We start from the raw sequence: 10,964 nt of genomic DNA on the forward strand, positions 1-10,964 counted from the left end.
ATTAATATGATATGTGCATCTAATGGTCCCCTGATAGTCTTACGTGATCCACGCATATATACTCCGTAGTGAATAGAGTAAAGATCTCCTGATTGTCTTACGTGATCCTCATACAAACTCCATATTATATAAGAGTATATATACATCCACATGTATATGATCCCCTGGTCGCCTATCGCGATCCCCTCATACAAGTTCCATGATAAATAGGGCGTATGTTCATCTAGATACCTTGATCCCCACACACTTGCTCCTTGATAAAAAGAGTTTATATGTATATCTAAATGATCCCCTGGTCGTCTTACGTAATCTAATAATACATGTTCGATAATATCCCCTTGTCGTCTAACGTGCTCCCTGCATACAAGTCCGATACTAAACAAGCAGAGTATATGTACATCTAAATGATCCCCTGGTCTCCTTACGTGATCCCCTCATACATGTTCCATATCAAATAGAGTATATGTTCATCTAAATGATCCCCTAGCCCCGTGTTCACAAAGAGTTAAGGACCAGGATCAAGATCAGGATCAAATTTCAAATCTCAAATATTCATCTTTATTTATCCTCATAGATTCAATTTTCAATAATTATTTGATAAAACTGGACTTGAAATAGCATGTTCATGAAATTTTATAATAAATTTATTGTTATTTTCCCAAGATACGGGCATTTTACAGTTGATCTTGATCCCAAAATTGATCCTCATTTTGATATGATTATTTTTGTATTTGTTTTGTTATTTGTTGATTTTATCCCAAAATCGGTTGGTTTCTTTGCAAATAAGCAATTATTTTCATTTCGAATAATGCACCAATTAATTCTAGCCAAATAGATCAGTTTTTGTTTTATAAAACAAAGAAAATCAAATCAGGATCATTTGTTTCTGATCCTGATCTTTTCTTTGTGAACACAGGGCCAGGTCGCTTAACGAGTATAATAATATCCCATATAATCACATAATACCCTCATACATAGTCCATTATGAATAGAGTATATGTAGTATATGTACATATAATTATGTGATTATCTCATGTATGGTCCATAAGAACTAGAGTATGTTGATTTTCAATAAAACCTGGGAAATTATTTGGGATGACACATTATGTATTACATGTATGTTCTATTAGAACTACAGTTCATGTTCATTAGGTTATATAGATGATCCGATTGTCAGCTAAATGACCCTCTCATACATATTCTATCGGAAGAAGAACAAATGAAGTTTTAATCATATTTTGGTCATTATAAGTGATCTTCTCAAAAATGTTCTTTTGAGAAAAAGAAAATCTGTACATACAGGTTACGTGATCCCTTTACCTGTATTTCAGATATCTAGAGTATATTAACACCTCAAAGACCCCTGGTCATCTTACGTGATCTCCTTATATATGTTTTATAATAAAGTAGAGTGTTTATGCATCTAAAAGACCTCCTGGTCATCTAAGGTGAAATCTCATATCAGTTCCATACAACTAATGTATATGTACATCTAGATGATCCCCTGCTAATCTTACATTATCCTCTCATACATCTTCATAAAAAGTGGAGTATATGTTCACGAAGACGATCTCTTGGTCCTCATATGTCATAATATGCTAAATATCCTATCCTATGAATCAAATTATCGAATAACATTTTTCAGTATACAATAAATATAATTAATTATATACAATATATATTTTCAAATATAGAACCGTATATAGAAAATTATCGCACACAAATATTTTTTATAATGAACAATTAATTATTCAGTAGGATTGAATAAATATTATGGTAAAGAATATGAAATTAGAGTTATATCCAATATAAATATGGGATATTGGATATAGACCAAAAAAATAGATTTATTGAATTTCGCAAAGTTTAACATGCCACAGCTACGTGCAAGCTTAATGAGTTAGTGGTAAGTTCGTCCTTTCAGGAACTTAAGATCTCTAATCTCCATTGTGCACAATGTTAGTTGTGTTGAATGCAAATCGTCTGAATCTACTCCGATTACAATGATTACAAAGAACTATATATCACATTCCTTGTGCAGTAGGATTGTAAAATTTATCGAAATCTATATATATAAACGTATATATAGATAAGAGCTAGTTGCATTAGGACAGTCACCGTCGACTAATGTGTATGGTATGTATTAAGATTTTCTTTTCTTTTTTTGAGTTGAGTTGCTTTTATGAATACGATTGTGACAGTTATTTATTTGTTTTAATTCTTTTAGAATTGATATAGGTGTCAATGGTGTTTAACGGCTATTTAACAACAGTTTTGTCGCTTTGATGTGGAAAAAAATAACTACTCAGACCTACGCATCAAAACGTTACTGCTTGTGTTAAATAAACGATAAATATCACGAAATAGATATTATTTCGATTTTAACAAGACACAATAATGAAGATCGCTAATGCTTTTTTCAATTGGATATTATTATCGATGCCGACTTTCGTATAACGCTGTTCTATTTCTCACCCTACTGTCGATAAGTTTTAAAAATTAATAAACAAGACAAAGAGTAAGATTTCATTTTCAAAAAAAACTATTTTATCAAGTTTTCAACACTTTAAACTTATGTGTCAGACTGGATTGTATTGTGTTAACATCGGAGCTCGATTAATCAATCTTTGTCGGTTTACAATGACGTCATTCTGGCGCTTTTATGAATACGTTGAGTATTAAGAATGATGTCATTACGCTGCTTACGAATTGGCGTTGATATTTTTAATAGAAATGTCAGCTGATATAGATAAAGTCTGTGGCGTTGGTGTATGTGAGATGTTATTTTAGCATGTTATGAAAAGAAATATTAATAAAAATGCATTATCATTGTAAAAAAGATTATAATAATAAATAAATAAATGAATGAATAAAAAATAAATCATCAAAAAATGTTCCGATAAGATATATACATGCTACATAAAAATGCTAATTTAAACATTTTTAATAAACGTTTTTTTATGTTTAAATGTTTTAGTTATGGGTAACCGACTACACAACACACATGTAACCAATGGACTGGACAGATCAGTATTAGTCGTAATTACTCATCCTCATCCGAATGAACGTAACGACAAACTTCATGTCGATCCAGGAAAAACACGAAACGTTCCCACAGCACAAGGCAACGTAACAATAAGTGTTTATGACCCAGCATCAACAGATCCGTATCCATACGAATGTAGGAATTTACCATCTGACCGTAATGTTTATATTGATAAGAATGCACAGGGAAAACCAAAGATAAGATTTGTAAAGGAAGGTTCTCTTCGTGAATGTATTGGCAGTGATTGGAATTATGATCAGGCATAAATACACTGCAACAACTTAATTATTTGTATGTAGTTTTGATATTTTATAGTCGTTTGCATGATGTCAAGTTACGACGAAGCGACTAGAAAACTTCACAAAGAAACAACTGATTATGTGCAAGACTTTCTGAATAATGTTACGAAATATGCTGAAGAATCTATTCATAATTCAAAGCTGCGACAAGAATATATTACATTAGCCCAAAAATCAGCCACGGACTTTCTTAAACTTTGCGAGGCTAGGGTAGATGAAAAATTTGCAAAGGCAATTGAAATATGGGATAGGGCTGCTAAAGATGCATGTAAACAGCGGAATTTATATTTACAGTTGACAAGAAAAAACATGAGCGCGGCTTCGTTGGCATTTTCTAAAATGGTGAAAGATGAAGGATTAACATTTCCAAAATTGATTTCAAAATACACAAAGAAATATTTTGAAATGAAACCATACGCATCCCTAACCGAACATGATCAGAAAAAGGTATTAATGGCAATCATCGAAGCCAGTGGAAGAACAAACCCAAATGTTGATGCATTTAGCTTGTGGACCGGTAGGGCCGGTATGATTTTTATTGTGATCACTGTATCATTAACTATATATTTCATTTGTGAATCAGCAAATCCAAAATTAAAGGCAGTTAAAACAGCTGTTTCCCTTGGGGTTGGATTAGTTGCTGGAAAATATGGTGGCGAGCTAGGGTCGATTGTTGGGAGTTGTGGTGGGCCTATTGGGGTATTCATTGGAGCCATCGTTGGAGGGTTTCTATTTGGCTGCTTTGCCAGTTTAGCCGGGGAAACCTTAGTGGATCTTTTGTACAATGCTTTTGTGCCTGCTGCATCCGCTGGTCCCGGTCCGCCTCCATTAGGTGTCAAATTGATTGAAAATGGTCCCCCGCCTTTAGATGTCTCAGGCGTAGTGCGTCCCCAAATATCACCGATAAATGATATGCCGATGACTACTGGCCCTCCCTCTTTACGTGTCAAAGCGACAATCGATTTTCCAGCTCTATGGAACTGATGAGTTTTTTTCTATTTCTAGTATCAAATTCACATGAAACGTTTTATTTTGTAATTGATGAATTCATTAAACTAGTGTATTATTACCCATAATGTTGTGTTGGGCACGAGGGACGTTCATTAGATTGTCAGTAATGAGCTTCAATTTCTCAATTTCACAGGTGTAAATGAATCCAATAGAACTGTAGTTGTTATTCAAATAGCTAGTGTAAACCAATATTTTATTGACTTTTAATTTTTTTATTCCATGTTTCTAGAAGCCTCTTGACCGAGTGGTTAAGGTCGCTGACCTCGCCGCCGTATTGTGTTGACCGAGTCTGCAATTCTCTTGTTATTTTGTTGTGAATAATACTTCCGAGGGATCACTTTGTTTCCAGATTTTTGTTCAAATCCCAGTTCCTTATTGCTGGGCTTTTTTTGTTTATTTTAATTTTTTTCAGAACAGTTTTCTTTTTGTTAAAGGTGAAACAGTTATAACAAAAAGACTTAATTTTCTAAATATGGAAGCATATATCTTATATATCTGTATACATGTATCTTTAATTGATCCCGTTCGTCCATATTTAAGTCTGTTAATGCTCCAGACGTTGTACTAACTTTTGATTTTATATTATATATACACAAAGCAATGGTGGTGGATTAAATTAAGTTTTGGTAGATTATATATATGCTATATTTCTGAAATATTTTATAACAGCTTATAGAAATAAAATAGTTTTACCTATATTTGAAGGATTTATATTTATTTTTCCGTAATCTAGTTGTAATATTTACTGGTTCATGTAAAATGTCCACATATAGATCAAAGAAAAAAGCACACAAACCCCATATGTTTGTACATCCGTCCTATTATACTTCAACAGCATATCTGTAAATATCAACAAGAAAGGTGGGAAGATTTCTTTGTGAACAAGTAAGGTGTGCAAGAATGATAACGCTTTTCTTCTTATCTCTTTTGTTATTGCCTAAAAAAAATTCCAAGCGGTCATTAAGTATTTTAGATATCAACTTGAAACTTCAAAATTAAATAAATGTCATTAAAAGAAGAACGTTGCACAATAACTCTTAATTTTTACTTTTTTGGAGCTAATGACCTTCTTTACTTTTCTTGAATTTTTTTTGTCCGAACCATTAATCGTATTTTTTTGAGATATTTGTTTGAAATATTCAGGTAAATCACTGTTATAACAGGAATAATTTTTCACTTCAATATTTTGGAAAAATTAAGTTTTGTTGTTCTTCATTCTTAATTTGTAAAGACCATAACTCAAAGAATTTATCTGATATAGCAAGTTGTTACTTCATTATTGGATTGATATTTTATTTTTTAATTATACCCTTTCTAACTTTTGCCCTAGTTATAGCACGTTTTAGAGATATCAGCTTTTAATGTTATTAGCATATTTATATGTCTCATATTCTGGCTTGCACTTGTTGAGTTATTTCCGCTTGATATGTAATTGAATGTCAATAAGTGCGTATTTACTATCCTCTTTTTTACCGATGAAATTAACAAGGTCAGTACATAGACCAATTAAAAACCACTTGAGGAAATTTAGACCACGAAATAACTAAAACGGGGGCGTCTTCGAGACATGCAATTTGTTATCATTTGTTTGGTAACCTATACATGTATATTAGAAATAATTTTTTTCAAAATACAAACTTTATATAAGAAGCCTGCTAGAAACCATTCTATATGTTATTTTAGGGTCAACAACTATTTTAAATATTTCTCTTATAGAAGAAATCGCTCTATCGATCAAACAGGTGTCTATTTGTTAAATAGTTTGTTTGTTCTTGAAATTCGAACAGACAATGAAGGTCACATGGTGAAAGCTTTTGTTTTTAATGCCATTCAAATATACACATACATGATGTCTAAATCAGGTGCAATGCAATATCGACCTTTTAAAAATTATATTGTACATTTGCATTCCAAACATCAGGCTATGTAAACCAGACCCTATTTAGCGAACAAAAAGAATAATAATTACACAAATAACTACATGTATTTAATTGCGCTCAGGCTGATTACAGTCAAGCAATAACAGGATGGGGTCGGCATGATGAACAGGAACGGTACGATGCTGAAAAAAGGGAAGGTGTTACAGTGTATACATACTCCAGAGTGAGAATATCTTATGAAAATGTCAGAGTAATTAATTTTTGCAATTTCATATTTTTGTACCAAGACGTATCACAGAAGGTTTGATTTATAAGTGTAAAAGTTATTAACAGTAACAGACTGTGTGAAAAATTTCATGAACGTGAATACATACTTTATCTTACGATAAAGAGATACACGCCATTGAGTTGAATAGCAAATACTTTTATGCAAAGATAGACATTAGACGTCTCTTTGACTGAATATCTATGGGTACAATGAGTTTTGTATGGAAGCGTCCTAGTGCCAAACCTGAAATGTTTTTATGTCATAATTAGTAGATAGTAAGTGCTAATTAGTAGAAAGTAAGTGCTAATTAGTAGAAAGTAAGTGCTAATTAGTAGATAGTAAGTGCTAATTAGTAGATACTAAGTCATAATTAGTAGACAGTAAATACTAATTAGGAGATAGTAAGTGCTAATTAGTATATACTAAGTCATAATTAGTATATAGTAAGTACTAATTAGTAGATACTAAGTCATAATTAGTAGATAGTAAGTGCTAATTATTAGATAGTAAGTGCTAATTAGTAGATACTAAGTCATAATTAGTAGATAGTAAGTACTAATTAAAAGATACTATGTCATAATTAGTATATAGTAAGTACTAATTAGTAGATAATAAGTCATAATTAGTAGATAGTAAGTACTAATTAATAGATACTATGTCATAATTAGTATATAGTAAGTACTAATTAGAACATAATAAGTCATAATTAGTAGATAGTAAGTACTAATTAGTAGATAGTAAGTGCTAATTAGTAGATAGTAAGTACTAATTAATAGATACTATGTCATAATTAGTATATAGTAAGTACTAATTAGTAGATAATAAGTCATAATTAGTAGATAGTAAGTACTAATTAGTACATATTTAGTAATGATTATTAGATAATATTATTAGACTTATTATGTTCTAATTAGTACTTACTATCTACTAATTATGACTTATTATCTACTAATTAGTACTTACTATATACTAATTATGACATAGTATCTATTAATTAGTACTTACTATCTACTAATTATGACTTATTATGTTCTAATTAGTACTTACTATCTACTAATTATGACTTATTATCTACTAATTAGTACTTACTATATACTAATTATGACATAGTATCTATTAATTAGTACTTACTATCTACTAATTATGACTTATTATCTACTAATTAGTACTTACTATATACTAATTATGACATAGTATCTATTAATTAGTACTTACTATCTACTAATTATGACTTAGTATCTACTAATTAGCACTTACTATCTAATAATTAGCACTTACTATCTACTAATTATGACTTAGTATCTACTAATTAGTACTTACTATATACTAATTATGACTTAGTATATACTAATTAGCGCTTACTATCTCCTAATTAGTATTTACTGTCTACTAATTATGACTTAGTATCGACTAATTATAACTTACTATCTACTAATTAGCACTTACTATCTAATAATTAGTACTTACTATCTACTAATTATGACTTAGTATCTACTAATTAAGAGATAAAAATATTTCAGGTTTGGCACTACGACGCTTCCATAGTTTTGCTACCAAAATTAGAAAATTTTACAGTGTTTTAGGTGCCATAAATTATCTACTTGTATTTAGGTGGAATCATGCCTAGAAGTTTCCAGTGTAATTTTACCAGTATTTTACAGTTTATATTTCACTCGCATCGTCTATTGCTGAAATAGAGAAAATAAGAATCCCTAAAGAAAGCCCAACACGGCAAAATTGAAAATGAAAATTGAAATTACAACCTTTTCCTGATTTTAAATAGGTTATATATTTATCTGTACTGTTTGTCACCTAAAGCTTTTGAATTTTTTGTATAAACTATTCTATATGACATAAATTTGACGTCAGAGGGCCAGGAAAAACTAAGAAAGGAGTCAGTTTTCGGAGAAATGATGAAGAACGTGCAAACAGTTAGAACGTATTGCAATGTTGATGAAAGCCAAATATTGTCTCTGTAAGTTTGAGAATTAATCAAGGATAAGCTTTTAAGTTTATCAAAAGAAAGATCTTATAGTACTGTTGCTTAAAATCATTTTGAATGAAAACAAATATCACAAATGACTACTTGCCAGGTGAAATGTCCCGGTGCTAAATATTTTACCAGATTGTTTACAAGCATACGGACTCTGGTATTCTTTTCTTCATATTTGGGGCATGTATACATCAATCGCAATTTTTTTTGGCCCTTTTCGTCTGCTTCCGGATAAGGACCTCGAACACAATAGTATGAATACACAAAACGGATACGCTATTTCGGTCTTACCTACGCTAAGACACATGTAAACAAGAGGGCCATGATGAAAATCAATGACCCCCTTGGGCGGTGCCAGTTTGAACCCCAGGGCTTTTATTTGAACAATCTTGGTAGACATCCATTAGAAGATGTTTCATGCTAAACATCTAAGGTCTAGCTGGTCATTTTTTTTCTTTACACATATAGTTAAAAACAATGACACACCTGGAGCAGGGCCAATTCTGACCCAAGGGCTTTTATTTGAACAATCTTTGTAGACACTTACTAGTAAAGTTTCATGCTTAATATCTAAAGTCTAGCAATTCAGGTTTTTTCAAAGGAGATTTTAAGTTTTTGCTATACACATATAAGGAAAATCAATGACCCCCTGGGGCGGGGCCAATTTTGACCCCAGGGCTTTTATTTGAACAAACTTTGTAGACACTCACTAGAAGATGCTTCGTGGTTAATATCTAAACTCTAGCTATTTGAGTTTTTTCAAAGAAGATTTTTTAAGTTTTTGTAATACATTTATAAGGAAAATGAAAGACCCACCCGGGCGGGTCAAATTTTGACCCCAGGGCTTTTATTTGAACAAACTTGGTAGACACTCACTAGAAGAGGTTTCATGCTTAGTATCTAAACTCTAGCTATTTGGTTTTTTTCAAAGAAATGTTTGTTTTGCTATACACATATAAGGAAAATCAATGACCCCGGGGCGGGGCCAATTTTGACCCGATGGCTCTTATTTGAACAAACTTGGTAGACATCCATTAGAACATGTGTCATGCTAAATATCTTAGCTCTAGCTCTTTCGGTTCTTTAAAAGAAGATTTTTCAAGTTTTTACTATATGCATATAGGGAAAATCAATGACCCCCTTGGGCGGGGCTAATTTTGACCCCAGGACTTTTATTTGAACAAACTTGGTAGACACCCATTAGAAGATGTTTCATGCTCAATATCTTAGCTCTAGCTCTTTGGGTTCTTTAAAAGAGGATTTTTTTTAAAGTTTTTACTTTATGCATATAGGGAAAATCAATGACCCCCTGGGGCGGGGCCAATTTTGACCCCAGGGCTTTTATTTAGAAATCTTGGTAGACACTCACTAGAAGATGTTTCATGCCAAATATCTAAGCTCTAGCTCTTTGGGTTTTTTAGAAGAAGATATTTAAAGTTTTTTCGTTTGGTTGCCATGGCAACCAGAGTTTTGCATGGAATGGAATTCTTGAACAACTTTGTTAAGGCTTCACACAAAAAACCTCCCTGTGAAGTTTCATTATGATCTGCCTTATGGTTTCAGAGAAGATGTCGTTTTAAAAGTGTGAACGGACAACGGACGACGTACGATGGACGACGGACGAAGAGTGATCCTAAACGCTCACCCTGAGCATATGCTCAGGTGAGCTAAAAATGATAATTTATTGACAAGTGTTTTCAATAAATTGAGTTAATGTCCACCTAAAATGAGTAAATTATATAGATATGAAGGTAAAAAAAGTGTTCATAAGTGGGCATGTGTAAATTAAAAATTGTTGTCAAACATATTTTCAATCATTTCTGTACCGGAAACACTTTATATTCCTTTGGATGTTAAATATTTACACTCGTTTGATATTATAAAAAATTACACACAGAAAGACCTTATTGTAGCTTCTATGTCCCAGTTCGTACTCTAGTTGAGTTCCGGTCAACGAGATGGCAGTCAGAGGTAACTGTTTCTTACCGATCTGAATTATAGTTTTGTAAAAATAATTTTCTTTCATTATGATAACAATTCTGTCGTTTTGTAAGAGTCTTGCTTCCATAGCCTCTGTTTTATGTATTTCCTTATTATATGCTATAATAATTTTAGCATATTGTCACAAGGAAACACATTACTGTATTACTTATAAAGAAATCATTTTAAATTGTCAATACTTGGTAAATAGAATATATAATTCTTGTAAGTCTCTTAAATAAGACTATATCACAGTGACCCCACCCCTCTACTCCACTTTCTGTGTCTCCATTCTGATTTCTTCTTTTGTTTATATTTTTGTCTATTTATCTCCCTTTCTCCCATGTCGAGAAATTATTTAAATTTTGATATAGGCATTTCATCTTACACGCTTGACATAATCAGCTCCTCTTGATCCTTTACAAATTACATCATACGTAGTAAATATTTTTTATCTTCTTGTTAACATATGGAAGGAATTAAAAGC

The 10,964-nt window shown here is 31.8% G+C and overlaps 1 protein-coding gene across 1 annotated transcript; it reads left to right on the forward strand.

The window, feature by feature from the left end:
• Nucleotides 1–1,989: 1,989 nt before the first annotated feature.
• Nucleotides 1,990–4,902, forward strand: LOC132732635 (uncharacterized). The gene is made up of 2 exons (XM_060719105.1): nt 1,990–2,136; nt 2,978–4,902. Exon 2 carries the CDS (start codon nt 3,370–3,372, stop codon nt 4,327–4,329), a length of 960 nt encoding a protein of 319 aa, XP_060575088.1. The 5' UTR covers nt 1,990–2,136; nt 2,978–3,369; the 3' UTR covers nt 4,330–4,902.
• The last annotated feature ends 6,062 nt before the right edge of the window (nt 4,903–10,964 follow it).

This window comes from Ruditapes philippinarum, unplaced genomic scaffold (assembly GCF_026571515.1).
Source record: "Ruditapes philippinarum isolate M1 unplaced genomic scaffold, ASM2657151v2 ctg2620_1_1_1_1, whole genome shotgun sequence".
Taxonomy (NCBI): Eukaryota; Metazoa; Mollusca; class Bivalvia; order Venerida; family Veneridae; genus Ruditapes; species Ruditapes philippinarum.